General features: G+C 45.2%; 1 protein-coding gene across 1 annotated transcript in view; it reads right to left on the bottom strand.

Moving 5' to 3' along the window:
* LOC126259203 (protein jagged-1b) overlaps positions 1-23,690 on the bottom strand; it is a 591,182-nt gene that overhangs the window by 23,734 nt on the left and 543,758 nt on the right. Inside the window, exon 7 of the mRNA XM_049955794.1 lies at positions 4,568-4,804. Within this exon, the coding sequence (XP_049811751.1) occupies positions 4,568-4,804 (237 nt within the window). The remainder of the gene's footprint in view (positions 1-4,567; positions 4,805-23,690) is intronic.

Here is a 23,690-nt window from a genome sequence, read left to right as displayed (position 1 = left end):
TGTGCGTTTTCTTATGCACCTCGCTCATAGATTTACAGTTCGACAATTTTTACATATCTTCCATTGATCGACAAGTAAGTTTTTCATTGAGTTTAGTCGGGATGTTTCACACATTCTTTTGGATAATTCAACGGATTCGAGCTCCACTAACAGCGACGAAAGTTTACGCGTCCTCCCATATCTAAAGCTCGCTAAATTTCTTGTTGTTCTGTTGTTCATGGTGATGGTGGTGATGATGATGATGATGATGACATTTGGTTTATGGGGAGCTCAACTGCGTGGTCATCAGCGCCCTTACAAAGTCCCAGTTTTCACACAATCCAATTTTTTTCACAGTCCAATCTAGCCACTGTCACGAATGACGATGATGATCAAATGATGAGGACAACACAAACACCCAGCCTCCGGGCAGAGAAAATCCCCAACCCGGCCGGGAATCGAACACGGGACCCCGTGATTCAGAGGCAGCAACGTTAGGCACTAGACCACGAGCTGCGAACCTTGCTGTTCATCTGTATACCGTACTATCCGAATTTTACCAATCATATGCGAGATTATAGAGACTGGAATTACTATTGCTCAGTGCGAAGACGAGAGAAGTCTGCATCATTCAAAATGCCTGATGTTGAACAAGAAAGAAAGAAAAACCTAAAAAAAAATTTTAAGGCCAGAAAAAAGAAAAGTTGTTTCACCGGTAACGGGGAGATCCTCACAGACAAGCAGATACTCAAGACAAGACCGAAAAGTCTAAGGAAACATTACAATAATAAATGAAAGAGAGTGGATTTCCACTATATGGACGTGTTTAAAGCTGAGACAGAATGAGCTGCGGAAACAAAAAAAGATGGTATTGGTGAAGGTAAGATCGTTCGAAAGAAAATTTAAAATAAAATTTACAGTTCCTGGAGGCAGAAAAAATTCTTTATTGGTCAAGATCGCAAGTTATTATATTTATTGATTACCAGTTTCGGCTGAAACTGTTAGGTATCTTAGATCACAAGATAAGAAAAACATTTTTTCTTCGTACAGTCACAAACTGGTGGAACATTTCGTCATAAATTTTGTGCAAGATGAATAGCTCAATCTTATTATACACCTCGATGAAACATTCATATGAAACCACCTGTAACTGGAAGATCGTGACATCCACTGCGTAAAAACATTATATCAGATAACCTCCACATAGGTAGAGTGAGATCACAATTAAAAGTCTATTACCAGAAAGCAATACGTAATTTTCACTCAGTTGTATGACGTACTCACTGTGCAAGTACTGTATTACGTGTTTTCTGGTGACTAAGTGTTAATTGTGGTCTCACCCTGCCCTTGTGGAGATTATCTGATATAATGTTATTACACAGTGGATGCAATGATCTCTTGGTCATGGACGATTTTACATTAATGTTTCATCGAGTGGTATAAGAAGACTGAACTATGAAGCCGGCACAAAGTTTATGACGATGTGTCCTACCGGTTGGTGATTATATTTTTTTATCCTGTGATGTGAAGACGGCTAAAAACTTTAGCAGAAACTAGTAATCAATGAAAATAGTATATTGCGATCAAGACGGATAAAATATTTTTTTCTGAATTCAGTAAATACAAACAATTACAGATCGCGTACCTTCAACTTGACCATGTAAAGGAATAACTTAAAAATAAAGTAGTTGTTCTAACGAAGGTAGATAACATCAACGAATTGCAGGAAACATAATGTATGAAGAGCAAGGATACCCTGTCAGAAGAAAGGAGAAAGAATGCAGAAATTCGGAGAGGAGGCGAAGAAGAAGATGATGACGATGGAGAGGGAAGCCAGTATTAAACTGCGCCCCGCGGCCCACAAAAGGTCAGGGTATACAAGGAAAAATATCCAGTAGGTCGAAGCGGACGCGTGCATTCAGCACAAGATACCCCCGTGGAGTGTCAGAATTGAGCCGTGGGGTGAGTCGTATGCGGCAGGTCGCGCACGCTGGTTCGGCGGCCAGAGCGGTGCGGTGCGCTGCGCCTGCGCAGGAATGCCGACGCGAGGCGAGGCGAAGCACAGTAATTCCCCATCATCTTGCGGTCCAGCTCTCACGAGCGGCTCCTCCACCGGCGGAGGTAGTTCCAGAACAGTAAATCAGCGCAACTAGCAATTACCTGGCCTCTCTTTCATTCTCTCTTCGTCTACACCGGCGCGGCTGGGTTCTTCGTAATTCTGCTCGCCCCTTTGTTTTCCTCCGGCCGTTCCTCACCCCGCGCCATCCTCTGGGGATCTCGATAGGCCCCGGGGCAGCGCTTATCCGCTCGGCTTCATTACTGTCGAGGGGCTGGTAGCCCCTCCCCCGCCCCCCACTTCATTGTTGTAGCAGAAGCTGCGAGGGGAGGACAGGAGGCCTTCAGCCGGCCACTGGGGTCGGCCGGGGCGGGACCGAGTGGGCAGATCTGCGCCAGATAGGCCCCAGCCCCGGCGGACTCTCTCTGCTTGAAGATCACCGCTTCTTCCAGAAAACAGACCGCCTCTCAGGCAATCTCTGGAACGAATTATTCGTTTCATAGTTGTGGCTCGGTGGCTCAGCGGTACAGTCCAAACTACACATCCAATGGTCTCAGGTTGGATCCCTGGCCAATCGTAGGATTTTGATCAGTCATTTATCACTTCTTTTCCTTCTGGGAATGTTTGTAGATGTGAAAATACCGAGTTGCACCATGGTTCGGAATCCAGGTTAAACTGTTAAGTCCCCCTACAAATGGCTGGGTAAGTCATCTCAAAACTGACAGGTAGGCAATGGCATATTCCAACACGACCATATCTAGTAAAGCTCTTCGGATTGGTGACGCCTTGCTTTAGTTGAAACTAACGGTCCTCTCTGGCTTCGCATGGGTAGCACAATGTATCTATGACTGGACGAGTTGTTTCGCATATAGGCTAATTAGTTTAAGAGCCACTGCATACAGCTATGATTAAAATTCAAAGCACAACGTTGTTGTTGTTGTGGTCTTCAGTCCTGAGACTGGTTTGATGCAGCTCTCCATGCTACTCTATCCTGTGCAAGCTTCTTCATCTCCCAGTACTTACTGCAGCCTACATCCTTCTGAATCTGCTTAGTGTATTCATCTCTTGGTCTCCCTCTACGATTTTTACCCTCCACGCTGCCCTCCAATGCTAAATTTGTGATCCCTTGATGTCTCAGAACATGCCCTACCAAGCGGTCCCTTCTTCTTGTCAAGTTGTGCCACAAACTCCTCTTCTCCCCTATTCTATTCAATACCTCCTCATTAGTTATGTGATCTACCCATCTAATCTTCAGCATTCTTCTGTAGCACCACATTTCGAAAGCTTCTATTCTCTTCTTGTCCAAACTATTTATCGTCCATGTTTCACTTTCATACATGGCTACACTCCATACAAATACTTTCAGAAACGACTTCCTGACACTTAAATCTATACTCGATATTAACAAATTCCTCTTCTTCAGAAACGCTTTCCTTTCCATTGCCAGTCTACATTTTATATCTTCTCTACTTCGACCATCATCAGTTATTTTGGTCCCCAAGTAGCAAAACACCTTTACTACTTTACGTGTCTCATTTCCTAATCTAATTCCCTCAGCATCACCCGACTTAATTCGACTGCATTCCATTATCCTCGTTTTGCTTTAGTTCATGTTCATCTTATATCCTCCTTTCAAGACACTGTCCATTCCGTTCAACTGCTCTTCCAAGTCCTTTGCTGTCTCTGACAGGATTATAATGTCATCGGTGAACCTCAAAGTTTTTATTTGTTCTCCATGGATTTTAATACCTACTCCGAATTTTTCTTTTGTTTCCTTTATTGATTGCTCAATATACAGATTGAATAACATCGGGGAGAGGCTACAACCCTGTCTCACTCCCTTCCCCACCACTGCTTCCCTTTCATGCCCCTCGACTCTTATAACTGCCATCTGCTTTCTGTACAAATTGTAAATAGCCTTTCGCTCCCTGTATTTTATCCCTGCCACCTTTAGAATTTCAAAGAGAGTATCCCAGTCAACAATGTCAAAAGCTTTATCTAAGTCTACAAATGTTAGAAACGTAGGTTTGCCTTTCCTTAATCATTCTTCTAGCTACCTGAATATCGAAATTGTCATATAACCCAAACGGCTTAAGCAACGCGTACCAGGAAAGTTCTTAGGAGGCATGAATGTTATCCGTTCCATAGTTAATTGGCGCCTCGTGTGAGTTCTCATGACAATGATGGGATCCGCGAGCTACCGCACTGCCTGACTGCAGTGCCAGTTCAGCATGAGCTACATTTTCCTATCTGACCTTTTCTCGAATTTCCGTCACACTGCGTAAATATTTACACTTACGTAGAAATCTATTCTTATTAGTTTAATGCCTGATACGTGCTGCATCTCAGGTCGTTTAGGAAATCAGCTGTAGGTCGCAAAGACCTGCCGGTAGCGGTAGCTCGCACCGTCCCATCTGCTTTGCCCGCATTTAGGGGACTGATGACCTCAGATGTTAAGTCCCATAGCGCTCAGAGCCATTTGACTCGTTGGTATTGTTGTAGGAAGAAGCTAAGTAGGAAGCTGGTACTCACTGACGAGGCAGGTGGGTCCCGTCCAGCCGGGCGCGCACGTGCAGTTGACTTGTCCGCTGGCACTCTCCTGGCACGTTCCGCCGTTGGCGCAGGGCTCGGTGGCGCACGGGTTGTCCACGACTTCACAGTTGAGGCCGGAGAAGCCCTCGGGGCAAGTGCAGCGGTACTGGTCCGGCGCCGTGTTCTCGCAGGTGCCTCCGTTCTGGCATGGATCCAGCGTCCCGCAAGTGTTCAGGTCTGAAACGAGAGAAGCGGCAGCATTTCAGTGGCGAGCTCATCTCAGTTTCCATGTCGTGGATGGCGTCATTGACTGGTCGGAGCCAAAGGTCCGCTGTCGACGGGACAACGAACACACAGGAGAGGAGAGGTACATGTTTTGAGGGGTGGTAATATTAGTGATTCTGAGCAAAAAAGTCACGTGGACATATGTCCTGTTCTTAACAGTTTCCGAGGAAACTAATGAAAACAGTGGGGTAAGGGGCAAATGCAGGTGATAGTAAATGAAATATTGTGATCTCATGTTTTGTTTAATTATGTACATTTCCTCCCAAAAGGTGTTCAAAAAGTTCACCGTCAACTGCATTGCATTTTGTAGCTCTCGAAGATAGCTGCTACGTTGCTGATCTGAGCTGTTTCTCACGATCCTTTATTTGAGCACAAGCATGTAAAATACGAGCGAGAAGTTCTTCCTCTGCGTCCATTCCGCGCTTGCAGACTTCGCTCTTAATCCATTCTTACAACAGTACCGGTAATTTAATGCAGTAAGATCGGGTGACTTCGGTGGCCAAGAAAGGACTCCACGACCGTGATTTACAGACAGCTGTATGTCCGGCACTGTTAAGATAAGGACATTCATTCGAAGTTTTTTTTTTTTTTTTCAGGATCATCAGTTTTACCACCCTCCAAAGCATGTGCCTTTCTTCCTGATCACTCTTTATGTACAACAATAGGAGAAATGTCGACACCAATATTAATTTATCTATTTTACTGGTTGTTACGCTCCGTTACTGTGGATTACATTACTTTAAGAAATACAGCAACCAGCTACTTTTTGCGTATTTTTATATATACCAAGTTGCGCTTCGAGCTTCCGCCCATCTTAAGTTGGTGTAATACATATTTAAATCTTCAATTAGCAGCCGGCCGGGGTTCTAGGCGCTACAGTCTGGAACCGCGAGACCGCTACGGTCGCAGGTTCGAATCCTGCCTCGGGCATGGATGTGTGTGATGCCCTTAGGTTCGTTAGGTTTAAGTAGTTCTAAGTTCTAGGGGACTGATGACCTCAGCAGTTAAGTCCTATAGTTCTCAGAGCCATGTGAACCATTTTTTTCAATTAGCACGCCGTTAAAAACATCGACTGCAGTGTGGATGCTGCAGCAGTCCTGTGGAAAATAACAATTTCATCTACTACACTTCAGGAGTTATTATATTAAATAACATTTAGAATAAGTATGTATACAGCTCGCGAAGTGCAGGAGATAAACAAGAGTGTTTTTTTGCGCAGTACTGCTGTAAATATACATTATTTTCGTCTGTCTTCTCGCAAAGTACATTATCCTGGCTACCATTCATTTACTGGAGAAGCAGCACTTCTTGAAACATATGTTTTGGAAGCACCTGTATTACATGTAGATGAATAACTGCGAATTTGAAATTTGCATCATAACTGCACCGAATTCTGAAGTTTGTTGATGGTTCTCCTTCGACGTTATCATTCGAAGGGGAACACTAAATTTTACTCTTTAGTTAGAGAAAAATATACCTCTCTTATAATGCAAAATACCGACGGTGTAAGCACGATGATAAAATATTATTGCCCCGTTTCGAGGCAAGGAATGAGCACAACTGCTGAAGTTCCTATGATGCGTAAATATATCGATGATAGGAGTGCGTAGTTTTTTTCATCTTGAATGGCTACGTATTCTCTTTCTAGAAAATTCCTCTGAGTAAGTAACTTGAAGAATTTATATTCTAGTTGCCGAAAACTGATTCTACGACTACAAGGCCTATTCAGGAAACTGGGATTCAAAAAAGCAACAGCTCAGTTCATGGAGTTAGTACTATGAGGGTGAACCAAAAAGTAATAATGAACATATAATAGAGGATTTGGTGCAGATCATGGCCTGAAATGTTCTCTACACAACACTGCCAATGAACATAGTCACCAAACATTTGTAAACATTTGCACCGTCGTTGAACCCAGGCTCGAAAACCAATTCGAAAAAAAAAATCAGAGTTTTGCTTTTTGATCCATGATTTTAAAGCTAGTTTGATCTCATACATCAAGGTAGCGTATGGGGACGCTGTAATGGACATCGGTGATGTGCGGCGTTGAGTGAAAGAGTTTGGTAATGAAGAAACAGACATTGTAGATAAAACTGCAGCTGGCGGCCTACGACACCTGTTACAGGTACCAATCGAGGATGCGCTGATGAAGTAATTCGAGGAGACAGACGCATTAGAGTTTAGAGTCAACAGCTTTAAAATCATTCTGCGAAAAAAATGGGTCAAGAAGCAAAACCTGGAATTTTTCCAAGCTGGGTTTGATGCCAGGATACAACGCTGGCGTACATGTGTACAATTGCATTGCATGTGGAACGGTGGCTCTGTGTAGAGGACAGTTTAGGGTACGATCTGTACTAATTCCCTGTTATGTGTTCATTATTAAATTTTGTAGCCTACGATACGGAAGGCATTACTTTTTGATCCACTCTCGTAAGAATGGTAATGTCTGGAAAATGTTAAGCACGGGGCTTAAAAACGGAGTGAAGAACGTGGGAGCAGAGTGCGGAAGCCGCAGCTTGTTCTCCGGCGCGCGCTGGGTCCGCCTCGGGAACGGCGAGCGCCGCCGACCTCGCACTGGCTCCAACACCGATTTTGTTTTGTTTCCGTCGCCGCCAGGGCTCGCCCAGAAGGAGCCGGACGCGCGCCGCTGCTCCCCACCTCCCCGGCCCAACCTTACCGGCACAGCGGGGTTACCCGGAGCAAGGGTAAAGGGGCAAGGAAGTTTTCTCTCGAAATAATGATCCTCCAGTTAATAATCGTGCGCGCGTTCGTGGCTCGAATTAGCTGTGGATTTGTGGCGGACCCGAGCATCACGCGAGGGAGAGAGAGAGAGAGAGAGACAGAGGGAGAGGTTGCTGCTGCTGCTACAAGCCACTATGGTCCCAAATTACTCGTGCCGCACTCGCGAACGTGGCCAAATTTGGGCGGCGACTGCGGCACGCTGGTCACGGGACACGCAGCCCAAGAGAGAATGCCAAGATCGCACGCGCTCGCGGCTGGCTAATCACAGCGGCGCCCTCCCGCTGTTGTTGCTGTTGCGATGGCGTCCCTAGCTATTCCCAATCGAAAATGGCCATCCGTCGAGCGGCAAAAACAGAAGCCGTATTCATCGCCGGGCGAGGGCAGACACGGGGTTTTGCGGTATACACAACCGCCATCACGTGCAATTGGAAGCAATTTCGTGCAACGAATATCATCCTGGCATAATTCGATTGCTCGGTCTGTCGATCGCGGTGCTGGCCGGCTCCCCATCGTGGACTCTCGCCGCGCGGGGTCGGGTCAAGAAAAGTGGGAAAAAAGGAGTTCCGCTAGGGACTAGGAGGAGGAGGAGGAGGGGCGAACCGGAATTACGCCAGCTGAGTGCATCTCGGTGCTCCCGCGATCTGAAGAGAGTTCGATTACGATGTGCAGAACACGTCGTTTCTGCATTAGCGAAACTCGTGCTCCGGCTACCGGAAGGCTTAATCACGCGAGGCGGCCATCGGCCGGCGGATCGGTCTGCGAGCCGGTAGCGCTTAGCCAACTCCGCCGACGCGGAGATTAGCTCGTAAGGGAGGGGTGCGGTGAGAGAGTGAGACCGAGAGACTGGTTGCGCTGTTAATACGGGAGCAAGAGGGGCTGCCGGGTCGTAAATGGGGCCCCTCACATCGTATTAGCAAAGCGTTTATTGCGCTGCAAAACGGGCGGCCGCGCTGCGGTCGGAACAACAAGTGCCCACATTGTTCAGCCGCCGTTTAAGAGCCAATACGGCCCGAGATTTAACAGCAATAAATGCAAACACTGTTATTAAACCAGTTAGAATTATACGAGAGTGCTTGTTCTTGCACGCAGCTGTCGTCTGCTCGGAGCGTTGAAGACGTATCGCTCTCTAATACCCGCCTCCGGCTTGCGTGCTCGGAAAAAAAAAAAAAAAAAAAATGTGAAGCCGCGTAACTCGCAGCGAACTTCTTTATCCTTCTGCTGACAGCAAAATGTTTGAGCACCTTCATACTGAGCAAATGCACATACTACGAACGCCGTCCGAGATGTTCCCCACCATTTGTCTCCGTAGTTGCGTGGCGCCATTCTTGCGAGAAGCGTTGGTATTTATGACACAGGTCTTCCATTTGATGGTCAGCTAGCAAAGAATTTTTCTGGCGTCTGAACATCTCTCAGTGTCTCTATAAATCGATGTTTTGTGCTTTGCTGCTCGGCCAAGAAAACTGAATCGCCGGGAAAGTATAATCAGAAATGTATGAGATTTATGCCACTCTTAGCTGATGGCGAATGCATCTCTGCCAACGAACAAGTGTTTTGTGACGCTACCACGAGCTGGAGTGACAGCTTCTTTAGTTCAGATCTACAGATCAGATAGATTGGCTATGTACGGCGTGTTTAGAAAAGAGTAATCCCATTTCAAAAGACTGTATTTTCCACGTGAAAAAAGATAGAAATTTACGTGTAAGATATAACATTTTTATATTCAAAAGAACCACAAAGTATTACAATTACAGAGTACATCTGTCACATGCATGCCGGCCGGTGTGGCCGTGCGGTTCTAGGCGCTTCAGTTTGGAACCGCGTGACCGCTACGGTCGCAGGTTCGAATCCTGCCTCGGGCATGGGTGTGTGTGATGTCCTTAAGTTAGTTAGGTTTAATTAGTTCTAAGTTCTAGGCGACTGATGATCTCAGAAGTTAAGTCACATAGTGCTCAGAGCCATTCGAACCATTGCACATGCATGGTCTTCAAGGCAAACAGTGTGGTTAAATAGATAGTGTTTGTGTCTGTAGAATCGTTACTTCTTCTACATGATCGACGATTCGGCCCCTCTGATGGGATATTCTATCGCATCTTATGGTGTTAAACTAACCATGAACACCAGAAGATCAGAGGGGCCGACACGTCATAGTATAGAAGAAATTTTGGTGTAGCATGACGCAGCCTAATATCCTAGAAGATCTTACCTTCACTCTGTAATGTGACTGCACCTTGTAGAAATATAGCTAGGAATATCCGCAAACGGATGGAAGCGCTCTACTTCAATTTGTCTCCGAGTCCCAGTATCTCAACCCAGTTGAAAATTTGTGAGACCGTGTCAGTCACAGTGTTTGCGGTGAGAATCCTGCGTCCGCATCTTTTCGTCCCATGCCGGAATCTTCGCAGACAGCATGCTAATCGCGCACTGCGGGATGACATTCAGGGCAACATGTGAGCTAGCGATGTTGTCCGTGGTCCCACACTTACCACGAAAAAAAAAAAAAAACCCTGCCCTAAGACCACCTCCTCCGTAATTCACTGTTGGCACTACACATGATGGCAGGTCGTGTTATCTAGGCATTCGTCAAACCTAAACTCTTCAGCTGGATTGCCACGGGGAATAGTATGGTACGTCACTCTAAATCACTCGCTTCCAGTCATTCACTGTCAAATGGCGTCGTCGTTTATACCACCTCAAGCGCCGTCTAACTTTTACTACAGAAATGTGTGACTGTTGAGGAGCTGATCGACCACTGTAGAGCTGATCGACAATTGCTTCCCATTCTTTTTAACGCCCCATCCACAGTCATTATGCTTATTAAACTGATGGTAGCGCTTTCGTACTCACGAGTGATTCTTTTCGCTGATTACATGAGAGATTTTAGAACCAACCATCGTAAAGCTCGACGGTCGCCGTCCGTCAGTACATGATGTCTGTCTGATCTTGGTTTACTTGTCGCTGTTGCTTTGCGTTTCCGTTTCACCATCACGTCACCAACAGTTTACTTGGGAATCTTTAGAAAGTGGGTGTATCCCTGATGGATTTATTTCTCAGTTGACAACCAATTACCAGTCCACGTTCGAAGTCTCCGCCTCTTGTGACATTCCTCATTGCGTCGGGGCGTCCGCTTGCTTTTGCTAAGGTAATATATGTGTCCATCCCATCTACAAGATGAATTTAACTCTGTTCGGTGCAGTGGTCTCTGTAGAGCACCGCTGCACCACGTAGAGGTGTAAGGCGGACACGTAGCGGCTGGCGACTGTGGGAAAGAAGCGCAGAGCAGAGGCGAGTGAGTGGCGCCCTTGGCAGAAAGGCCAGAGCGGTCTGGGCGCGGCGGTCAGGAGCAGCGGGTGCCCTTCTGCGCCGCTGCGGTTTACCGCACGGACGCCTGACGCCGCCAGCTACCGTTCGGACGATCGCCACGCCGAAAAATTTGCCGCTCACCTGGTCGCTGCCCTCTAGTGGTGCTCAGCTAAAGGTCTGCCACAAGCTCGCATGGGCACTCTCATAGGCCGCTGGTTCCCGTTCTCGGGGGTACAAGTTATAGCTGGCGATGGTCCAGGATAAATTCCTAACATACCTGGAATCTGCAATAAAACATATCCAGGTACGTCATATTGCCTGTAAAAGTATTGTTTCGGCCACTGTTGCAAGTGGCCTTCATATATGTAATGTATTTGGTACTGGACAAGTGCCGGTTTCAACTCTTATGTATGGTAATTTCATCCTGCTCGTAGCGTCAGTTTATCAGGAATCTGTTCCTGATGGAGGGCTGGCTACAGAGTTGCTAGGCTCTCTACGCAACTCATTGAGTCTGGAAGAACTACACTGATTAGCCACAGCATTGTGACTCTACCTGCCCCCCCCTCGGCGATAGCAGCGTCACCTGGCGAGGAATGATTGCCAGTCAGAAATACGCACGGTTCATGTAAGATCAGTGAGCGAGCTGTCCGTGTCTAGAGTGAGGAAGGCATGCGATCTATCTGAGTTCTGAGTTTGACCGAGGACTACTTGTATGGATGGGCCTGACGCTCGACACGAGCACGGGAACTGCACGACGTGTCGTGTGTTCGAGGAGTGCTGTGTTGAGTGTCTTCAACAGGTGGCGACACCATGATGAAACCACGTCCAGAAATCGTGAGGTTGGGCGGCGACCCCGAACAACACTAAACACAATTCACGAAAATTTATCGGAGTGACGCAAGACACGCAGAAACCTCTCGACATGCCGGATGTCGTCTAAAACGCTGCTGCCATGTACCTTCATGTGGACAGAGTAATCGTCGTACAGTGAATGATTCTTATAAATGCCAGGTTGAGATTCATTGGGAGAGTCCTTAGAAAATGTAGTCCATCAACAAAGGAGGTGGCTTACAAAACACTCGTTCGACCTATACTTGAGTATTGCTCATCAGTGTGGGATCCGTACCAGGTGAGGTTGACAGAGGAGATAGAGAAGATCCGAAGAAGAGCGGCGCGTTTCGTCACTGGGTTATTTGGTAAGCGTGATAGCGTTACGTGAAGTGGCAGACCCTGCAAGAGAGGCGCTCTGCATCGCGGTGTAGCTTGCTGTCCAGGTTTCGAGAGGGTGCGTTTCTGGATGAGGTATCGAATACATTGCTTCCTCCTACTTATGCCTCCCGAGGAGATCACGAGTGTAAAATTAAGAGAGATTCGAGCGCGCACGTAGGCTTTCCAGCAGTCGTTCTTCCCGCGAACCATACGCAACTGGAACAGGAAATGGAGGTAATGACAGTGGCGCGGAAAGTGCCCTCCGTCACACACCGTTGGGTGGCTTGCGGAGTATAAATGTAGATGTAGATGTAGAATTCAAGAGCTATAGGCCCGTGCAGAGTCTGTCTAGATGTACCAGAGTCGAAGGACCTGCTTTGAACGAACAAACAGATGAAAATAATCAGCCATTAGAGCTTCGTATTCTTTGTGGAGTCGAAAAGAAATGAAAACCGCCATATAGCAAGACTGTACTGCATCCCGACGCAGACGATTATATTGCTCAGAGGGCTACTCAAATAAAGTGAAAAAAGTATATTGGGCATTATTAGAAGAGTCAGGCAAACAAATAAATGATTCAGGAAATAGTCTAGAATGGAAGACACAATTATGAATGTCATGAAAATGAAATTCTGGTGGGCGGGAGCTGTAATACAATTAATGGATGATAAGTGAACCCACGAAGTTCTTTGCTGCGTTCTAAAAGATGAGGCAAGGCCGAGACGACGTTGAAATGGAAGGTGGATAGAGGTTGTCAGAAATAATGCAAGTGCAGCACAGATGCATATAGCTTAAAATATGGAAAAAGTCTTCAGGAGACGTTAAGGCAGCACTGAATGTCAAACGACTCATGATGATAAAATTGTAATGGATTGGCTGCTTACCAGATATGCTGTGACTTTTTCGAGTATAGTACTGAAGTCTAGGGATTAAATATATTTTTTTTATCTGATGTCTGTAAAAATAAGTCTTTCTGTTGATAAGGGACTTGTCGTTATTGCCACTGCTTCCTGAAGCGACAACGTTTCAATGGAAAGTGGATTTTTGGTAAATCTCTGGCATGACCAGCGTTGATTGAAATAATGAAGACAGTTCGCGTGTTGCTTTGTGAATAAGTCAGTATTCTCGTCGCTCATGCATCAGCGTCAGGTAGTCCGAGCCACCAGAGCAGTAGTGTGCTTAATGTAGTCGACCATCACAACAGTCCGATCTCTGAAGCTCCGCAGGTGACACTTTAATTGCCAGTTTTCCCCCGCAATGGAGACTAGTCGCTTCAGATCGTAACCAATTATTAAGGCAGCTTGCTTCTAACTTGAAGCAACGTTCATTGCACGTCACGCTTCTTGGTCAACAGCTAGAAGTGGTCCCCAGATGTTATCCGAAAATATTGACACTTCCCCACAGACGCGCACATAGAAATGATCAGGTCTAATCTGAGAGCGTAATTACGCCGGGCTTCGCGTGTTTCAGTTCTTGGCTTGCTGGCAACCTTCGATGGCGGAGCTGTCAAACTTTAACTGGAGGATCAGACTTGTCTCGCCGAGACGACGCAGAAAACCTCCCTTATTGCCTCCTGCACGGTAATTTTCTGCCCTGGTATCGCTAGGCAAAGTGGGCGTTAATTCTGTATTGACTATCAAATAATGGAGAAAGAAATTACAGCAGCAAATTAGGGAGGATCACAGCAAACGGAGTGGCTGTGTTCCACCCGTCATCTTTCCATTTATCTGCGACTGTAGCGGGCTGAGACCGGAACGGAGGAGAAAATTGTCGTGTCCTAATAGACTGCTATTAGTGTTAGCACGCAAGGAGGAAAAAGTGTCAACTGGTCACTTCAATGTCAAAATAAAAAAATAAGAACGCGTCGCGCTCCGAGAAAGCAGATGGAAGAAACAACGTTCATGTTAACTGTGGCAAATCCATTGCAATCGAATGGAATTTAGTGATGAGACGCAGAGTTGCAGGTATTTTATCACGTCTACAATTACCTAGAATACATTTGACAAAGTGGCTTTGGGTTTATTTGCGTATCTTTTTACTTTTGCACTTTCACAGACGGAAATATTATTCCCTGATACTGAGAATGGAGTAGTATTACTTGATATGGAGCATGACCAATACCATCACTAAACTCCAGATTTGTAAATTTCACAGGCAGATAAATACTTTCTCTACCCAACATACCGTTACCAGCGTAAGGAAGTGCCCACGATAGCATCCAGAAGGGGCACCACCCGTTATCATCAATATTTTTCTACGTTGATGACGGTATATTGTCCACAGGAAACATGATTGATCTCCAAGTTCAAATTTGCCTCAAGGTAATGAAGAACGGCTTCTTGGCAACTTATCCGTAAAATACAATCGAGTACGTGAAAATTAACATAAGCACAAGTATTTTCAGAAAAAAGTGCAGTTCATACTGTAGATGATCTAGCATGTCATTGTTCAGGCCGGAAATATGCTGAAATCGTAATTCTGCTGCTAAGAAAAGAAGGTGATTCGACACTTCCTTGTCGGTCGTTAGAGACAGAAACTACACATGATTACCTTATTTAGTACAAAATCTGATTCATAGTGATGATACCTTGCGACACACTAAACGCAATTTTAAAGACACGTAACACTTAGCATAAACGAACTGGATGTTCTCTGGACTGTATAATCACAAACAAGAAACAACTTACAGACAGCGGGGCGCACTCTAAGGACGAACTAGTCGCAAAACCATGAAAGGTGCAAAATGTGTGTGCTATTACGCACCGAGTACTGGAGATGACCACTAGGCGTCATAGGTAACCGTAAACGTCGCGGTTTGGTTATTACGCCACTGGTAAGCGACCTACAAAGCCACCGGGCGCGGTGGCCGAGCGGTTCTAGGCGCTTCAGTTCGGAACTGCGCGACTGCTACGGTCGCAGGTTCGAATCCTACCTCGGGCATGGATGTGTGTGGTGTCCTTAGGTTAGTTAGGTTTAAGTAGTTCTAAGTTCTAGGGGACTGATGACCTCAGATGTTAAGTCCCATAGTGCTCAGAGACATTTGAACCATTTTGAACCTACAAAGCTGGCATTAAAGGGATAAGTTATATTAAAGGAAGAGACAGAAGAAACACCGAGAAATGCAACACCTCATGTCGCTCACCCAGTGAAATGTCTGCTTAATGCAAGCTTTCATGAACGTGTTATCTCCAAACGTTTTCCAGATATATGGCCTGCAGGATCACCTGACCTGAATCCATGTGATTTTTGGCTCTGGGGATACTGTAAAAGAACGTCGAGGGACACGCTCGGTCTCTACCTGACCTGAAGGACAGTATACAGGAACAGTTTCTCAGATTCCACCGGAACTGCTGCGAGCATCTGTTGATCACGTCGTTTGACGGATGCAGCATCTCGTCGGCGTCTCCGGTGCCCATACTGAACAAACTGTGTAAGCGACGGTTAACAATAAAATCAGCTATAAGTCTTTCTCATTTGTTTGGTCTTTTCTGCCTATGGCCCGTTCCTAATTCATTACATGTGGAAACATTTTTATACGTCTTTTTTGCATTCACAGCGCCAGATTTGCACTCTGTGGCCAAAATTGTAACTAATTTTCTTCCAGCGTAAATCAGTTCCATATTAACACCTTAGAATATCTACCGAGTTTCGCTGCTATGCAATGATTACAGGCCACACTGGACCTCTGTGTGTGGGCGCACCCGGTGGTTTTAAGCATCTAAACGTCTATGACGTGGCATCACCTGAACTGCGTGTTTGCAAGTATACCCAGTGGCACATGTGGATACTGCTCGCAAACAGTGTTTTGAATAGAGTCAGTAGTAAAGGCGTAAAAAATTAAAACACCATATCGTTGAAGTTTTTATTGCGTATAGCAGCGAAAATGTAATAAGCTATAAACTTTTCTCCTTTCGTCATTTTGTGAAAAATGTCAGCTAGAAAAAGTTTCGTAAAGGTTTGAAATTATGTGTAAAGTTTGATGGAAGTCGCTAAGTGTTCTCATTCTCAAATACTGGATGAATAAAGTTGGGGCATTTGCGCACCGTCAGTTACACTATGGCTAGACGAACACACAGTTTCTAACAGTAATACTTTTAACTTATATAATTATAACAGCAACTTAACTTTTTTAATTGCGACAATAATTACGTGAAATAATGAAAATCAAATTTTATTGACCCTGAAAATCGTTAGATAGACAACCTGCAACTGGGTTCCAGGATAGGCGCTTAGTAATATAGATATGCCATAATGATCACGACAGTGCACTTCCAAGAGCTTGGGCTTTCACGAAGGTATACTTACATCGTCGTCCTGTCGGGGCATCATCAGCGATTAGGAGAGGTAGGCAGGGCCGTGAATGTACTCACCACTACACACCGTGTGGTAGCTTGCAGACTAAAATTTAGTGGCAGAGGCACACGAGCACACACCCAGTGCTTTACTGAAGTGGCTATGCGAGCTGGACGACATGGAGCTCCCCAGATGTCGGCAACAGTATCGCTCCACGCCGTGCAGACTGCCTTCCGGGACGTTAGTCAGGAGTTAATAGAGACGTAATGCGATTGCGGTGAAATGGTGCGTCGCCGCTGTGCGAAGAGGCCGCGACAATCAGAGCGCCTATTGTGCGGCGAGTTTTTTAAGCGCCAGGGGGCTGAGCGGTATCGCCCCGTGGGAGCAACAGATGGGCCACTCGAAGCGCGCGATGCGACCGGCGCGCCAAAAAAGTGAGCGCATAGGGCCCTGCGGTGCTTTGTGGCGTTGTAATCCTGCGGCGGCTACCGCAACATTGCCCCGGGCTGGCCATTATCCGCTTTCCCTCCGCCACGAACAGCTCGCCAGCCGAGCACGCGGTGATCCGACAACAGCCGTTCTTATTGTTGGCCGACACTGCCTCATGTCGCGAGAGACGTCATCGTCGGCCCCTCGCGTTTTTGTCAGCCTTCTGTCACTCTTTTACTGCTTTTTGTTATTTATCACTTTCAGATGGCTCCGAAACTAGAGGAGGAGGAGAAGGATATTAATGTTCCGTCGACAACGAGGTCATTAGAGACGGAGCACAAGCTCGGATTACGGGCCGGCCGGAGTGGCCGAGCGGTTCTAGGCGCTACAGTCTGCAGCCGCGCACCGCTAAGGTCGCAGGTTCGAATCCTGCCTCGGGCATGGATGTGTGTGATGTCCTTAGGTTAGTTAGATTTAAATAGTTCTAAATTCTAGGGAACTGATGACCTCAGAAGTTAAGTCCCATGGCTCAGAGCCATTTGCACCATTTTTTTTCGGATTACGGAAGGAAAGCGGAAGGAACGCGGCCGTGCCCTTTCGAAGGAAGCATCCCGGCATTTTCCTTAAGCGATTTAGGGAAATCAAGGAAAACCTGAACCAGGATGCGGATTTCAACCGTCGTCCTGCCGAATGCGAGTCCAGTGTTAACCAATGCATTATCCCACTCGGTGGCTCCGAAACTCGTCACAGCCATTCGGATATAAGTTACCGGGATACAGAAAGGAAAGTATATTGCTCAAGTGGTAGACGACACCACGAGTCCAATACGAGGCGTATCCAGAAAGTAAGGTCTGATCGGTCGCGAAATGGAGACCACAGTGAAAATCCGATAAAACTTTGCATAGGTGTGTTGGACAGTGCCCGTTGATCGCGTCACGTCTGTCTTTTCAGTTCTGAGCGCACAGTGAGCCCGTAAACTTGCTTAGAAGACAGTGCCTTCCACCAAGTATGAGTGCCCGTGAGAGTTTTCGCCTGATATGATGCAGCCCACATAACATAACTGTCATGCATTTCCTTCTCCATGACAGTCTTCAATGGGAAATTTTTGAGCGCCCTCTGTGCAGCCCAAACTTTTCTCCCTCTGATTCACCTCTCTGCTGACAAGAACCGCTGGCTTTGAAGTCAACGTTTTGGCGCAGACAACGAACTGCAGATCAGCGTAGAGAATCGGCGAAAAGTGCAGGCGGCTACCTTCTAAGACGAGGGTATTGGAAAGTTGTCACGACGCTGCGACAGATGTCTCAGACGGAGCGGAGACTATGTAGAAACGCTGCTTGAAATTGTGGCTAACTATTGCAAATAAAACACTTTTGATTTTCAGTGTGGCTTCCATTTCGCGACCACCGGACCTTACTTTCGGAATACGCCTCGTATTTAGACAAAAAGCAAGCGCCCAGAACGTAAAAACTAATTATATTATATACCTAGCCGTGGTCCACACATTTTCGAACTGATGCCCATACGCAAGCAGTGCTGGTTGAATGTTTAGTATTTTTGCTCAATTTTATTACTAGCTGAGGATCGTGGCATAGCCCGGGTACTCATTTTGCAATTTTCTATTTAGAAACGAAACCTTGTATGTACTCCTGCAGGTGACTCGGTGTGAGATGGTCCCGCACAGTTTCTGTATGCTGGGCGCATGCCTACATGTCTACAACGTGATTTTGTAAACAGCTGTATGAGAACACCTGTTCGTAGCTTTATAGACGCCTATCGTTTTCACCTACAGCTGTTTGCGCTTCGCAGTTGAAAGCTGTCAAAAGCGATGCCAGGTGTCAAGGACTTCCTGTAGGACTGCCTTAGTAGTAAAGAATAAATGTATTAAAACTTCATGCATTATGCTGCAATTTACATGCATCTCAGTGTTTATGACTTCATATCTCCTGATCTATGTCACACAATGATATAATTTTGTAGGTACATTCAGCGGCATATGCGGATACTATTTTCAAAATGTGTTGCGCTTAGAGTTAATAAAAAAGAAGTAATAAATTTAAATGTTGTACACGAAGAAGCAATTTTTCGCGCATCTCATTGTTTATGACGTCATATCTGCTGAACTATGATACACAGTAAGGGATAGGTGTTCCGAATTTTTTTGTTGATTTCGTATTGGTAATTGACTGACGACGCTATTTCAGCTGTGCTTTCCTTTTTGCATGTGCCTCGGCCTAAACTTTAGCCCTGTAGTTACTGATTCGTTTCTTATATTATTACATCTCACGCAAAATAGAGTGGCGTGCAAAACTTACAGACTGCTGTAACTTTCTTATGATGTGTCAGTTTGGAGTCACATTGCTCGATGAAGCTTGGCCCATACATAGAAAGAACTGCCACTGTACAGTACCAAAGGTAACTGAAAAAAATACTGAACGAGGCGAACAGAAATGACACTCTTTTCAAAGACAGTACTTACACTAAAGTTATCGAGATTCATGATGGTCCGCTGAACATTACAAATGTTGGGACACGGTTCTTACTATAGTCTGTGATCACCACGGACGTCAATCCATCTTCTGCAACATACAGCCATGCTGGCCACAAGGTCGGTAAGGAATTCCTGTGGCAGCACTTTCCTTTCCTCCACTGTCGTGGTTGACAACTGATGTATGGTAGTTGGTCCAGGCGGACGGAATGCAATACGTTCGCCCAACACATCCCATACATGTGCGATGGGTTTTAAGTCGGACAACGGGCCACATATCGTCTCGTTCTAAGAGCTATTCCATCTGCGCAGTTCGTTGCAGTCGTGTATTGTCATCCATAAAAATGAAGTAAAGAATGGAAGTAAACCCCTGAAAAGCTGCATACAACAAAGGGGTATGGTGTTACAACAACGTTGACGGGTGAATGTACCGTGTACAAAAATTAGGAGGTCAGTACGCGTATGCAATATTATTACTCCCCCACAACACCTGGGCCACTAAAACGATCACGTTCGACAGCCTTCGATGTACCCTCATATGACTAGAGATGTGAAGACTTAATGTATTCAGAAACATTGTCACATCCCCTACTTGCGAATTACTGTCGAGTGCTATCTTCTCATGGCTGTAGAATTCAGTACAATATTCAGCTACTTCCTCCGATCGACTGTTCACGACCGGCCACATCTGTAGACTCATTCCAACGACTGCTGCATTGGCACGTGCTCAGAAACAAGCAATATTAAAACTCATTATCCCAGCTGTCAGACGATATGTATTTGTTTCGTGTCAATTCAGATGCAGCAGCGATGACCACAAGGTCTCTAAAGACCTCGTCGTCGACTGGCCGTTTCCCCGTTTCAGTATTTCGCTATTCGACTGGTTCGATACATCTAGGCGAGCTAATGGCATTTTATCATTTTCATAGTTTCCCTACATCACTCCCGACAATTCCTTTTCGTGAGCTTAGCTGAGGCAGTGGAGGGTCTGGCTCTGACGACGAAGATGTGGACGGATGTTAGTTCGAGTAAACAGGTAAACTAAACAGACTGTGTCTTTGAATCATTTGCTTTGAGCTGCTTCTGCCCTGTGGAGAGAAAGGTCGCGCGCAGTATAGCAGGCGACACGCGCAAGATGCCCGTGCGAGGGTGGCCACCCCTGCGAGCGGTAAGAGGCGGCGGCAGTAATGGCGGTCATCCTTAGTGTCTGCTGGCTGATGGATGGAGGCGTCGCGAGGGCCTAGCCGGCCATCCATCATGCCACCCTGTCGGTGTCGTTCTATGCGGCGATGCGGGCGTACACCCAAATTTTTCGTCGCTACTGACACCCTCCAGACGGCTTTATTCGCGTACACCTGCCGCCGTCTTCTCATTTGCAGCTCACAACAAAACGGTCGCCGTTGACAATTAATCATATACAGGGTGTAAGGGGCATAAGTGCAGATATTTTTATATCAGATACCTCAATATGTACGCACATTAGTGTGTTGATTTTTTTCTGCTTCTAACAGTCTTCCCACAAATACGACACAAACCTTACAAACTATTATTTTCTGCATGGTCGTACTGCACTACTAAGCGGACATCGCCTGTCAATATAGAGTAATGGTTTTGCGTCCACCATATTAGGTCAATAAAGGCTTTTTCTGTTTAAATCGGGTACGTTTCATCAAATTCAAAGCTTAGGTTTTCTGTACACTTGGAACAACGAAATACCTCGAAAAATACTCGTTGTATGAAAAAAATGTTCCCGATGAAAAGTTAATGTGTTCATAGTGGACATATGTCTGTGCTGAAACAGACCACTTCCTAATTCTCCTCCCCTCCCCATCCCCCATTGGGGGTTAATGTTTTATTTTCCTCTTTTTAGGGGATAATCTGAAACAATTTTTCCATTCGTGGTAGATAGTACTGTTACCCGAGTCATGAGATTCAAGGGACTCACAGAAATCAAGCATCCTTATGGCATGCGGCTGACTGAAACCAACCCCGAAGGGAACGGAAAACTATGTTAATTTGCAAGTAGCTTATTTGCCAGACTTTTAAATGTCTAAATGTAAACTTTCGCTGTGAAATTCAATCTGCTGAACGACTGAAATTTTTTAGATAATCTCTATTGAGTATGACAAAAAGTTTATTTCTTATTGAAGATATAATATAGACTCAAATGAGTCTGTTCTCATTTGCAAAAACCAAAAAAATCAATTCTATCGATTACAGCGCTATCTGCTGTGAATAAAAAAAGTTGTATTAAACCTTAGGTATTTTTTGGGGTAGAATCACAATCTCCAATAAAAAAAAGAGTTCCCATTTGAAAACGAAATGTTGACCCATGGGGGAGGGGGGGGGGTTAGGGGGTGGCCCGTTTTAGTTGGATAATTTTTTTCATACGAAGCATAAATAAAAACACACTGTATACGAAATTAGTGTCTTTTCATTATTCTATAATTAGTAGATTGTCCAGAAGTTTTTTTAGTTTCCTTTCTCCTGACAGACTTGAAGATGGTCATTATGGGCAGAAATCGATAATCTGACGATCATTTGTTTGTCATAATTGACTGAAATTAAAGAGGGAAATTAGCAAGGGCAAAAATGGCAATTATGAAAGTTCTCCGTCTGTCCTAGATATAGCTCTGATTTACGTATCAACTTGATTTGCAGAACAGCGCTGTTCACAGGGCTTTTCAGAAGGATTGTGCTGTGTATGTTCCATTGAAACTAAAGACGGATATGAGTCCTACTTTTGGTGTAATGGACATTTACACTCAATGTTAACCGCGAAAAACTAAAGAAGTTTAGACGTTAATCAGTTAGATGAACTGATGGCTAAAAATATCATTGCCACTTAGTGGGATATGTAATTTACTGTTGCAATATACGAGTATGGAGAAGTTACATAAAAAAAACTGAAGGTGGTGATCTGGTGGTGATATGGAGTCCGCTGAATGTCAGAGAGCAGACTACATCTTTGCATTAATCATCTCTCAATATCTCATTAACAGAAACATCTAAAAATAAGATCAGGCAAAAAGAATATTCAGTGTACGGAAGCTGTATTATGCAGAAGCTGTTTCAAAAGAAACATACGTAATTGCTGTTTGTGTACAGCTAGACGCAGGAAAAAGATACGAGCACGTCATTGGAGAAGTAGGCAATTCGGTTCAGGAAGCAGCACTGGTGGGCAACTGTAGAGGAAGTGAGACGTTTTAGCGGTTAAATCCTAATAGATCTACACATATTACAACAGATACATTCATAATACCACAAATGTCCTCCTCCCTAGATGAAAGGTCACTGCTGCTGAATGCCATGTTGGAGCCAGGGTTCGATTCCCATCTGGGTCGGAGCTTTTATCCGCTCAGGGATTGAGGTTGTGTTGCCCTTATCATCATTTAATTATAATCCTCACTCAAATTACAGAGTAAAGACTTACACTAGACGGCCGAATAACCCCAGAAGGCGTCTCCCTGCCAATAATGCCATACAACATTATGAATACGAAAAATGTACAGTTAAATAGAAAAAGAAACAGTGCAATGGCACCTATGGATAACAACTGATGAATATGAAACAAAAATTTGCTCGAGCGATTATATTAATTTGGTATGATCCTTTTCTTCTTTTTCCATTCGTTTAGTAGGACATCGAAGACGTTATAGTGTTGCGATAGCTGTAGAAACTGTCTAGAAATGTACCGTCGCTTAGAAATACCACGGATAAACAACAGGAAAGATTTTATTCACGAAAATTGTAACTCAACGTTAATAACTGTGGGAATGACTGGAATCAAAACCCATGCGTCAACTAATTTAGTAGTTATTTAGAAATGTGTATGCCCTTAATGGAGAAGAACCAAATGCTATAGTATCTCTGAACTATAATTATTCCTCGAATATAACTATTTGTATTTAAAGTTAAAACTTTCAGTTATCAAGAGGGTTAATCTGTTAAATAATCAGGTAAACCGTTCGCTACAGTTTCGTTGCTAATAATGAGCTTCCTATGTGTGACAAAAAATCTTAGTTGTCCGGCAAATAGCGTCCAATTAAGACGGAGATAAATTGAGGACGTTAACGCCACAAACGTTACGCAACTCGGTCCTTCGAAAAACGCAGCATCCTCCGCCTAATGGTCCCCTAATAACACGGTCAACCCTGTCACTCTTGCGATGCGATCTGCGGCCCGATCTGAGTGTTAAATACATTGTTGGACACGCAACTAAATACCGCTCCATTAGGTCGTCGGCTCGTATGCTGGCTGCATATTACTTGGGAATTAATGGCGCGTCACTGACGGGGCAGAGGTGTCAAGAGGATGCAAATGAGTCGTGAAACGAAGCGCGCCGTGTCGCTGGCGCGAGGACATCGATCACTGGCAGTC

Source organism: Schistocerca nitens, chromosome 5, assembly GCF_023898315.1.
Source record: "Schistocerca nitens isolate TAMUIC-IGC-003100 chromosome 5, iqSchNite1.1, whole genome shotgun sequence".
Classification (NCBI taxonomy): domain Eukaryota; kingdom Metazoa; phylum Arthropoda; class Insecta; order Orthoptera; family Acrididae; genus Schistocerca; species Schistocerca nitens.
This window is presented reverse-complemented; position numbering and strand designations above follow the sequence as displayed.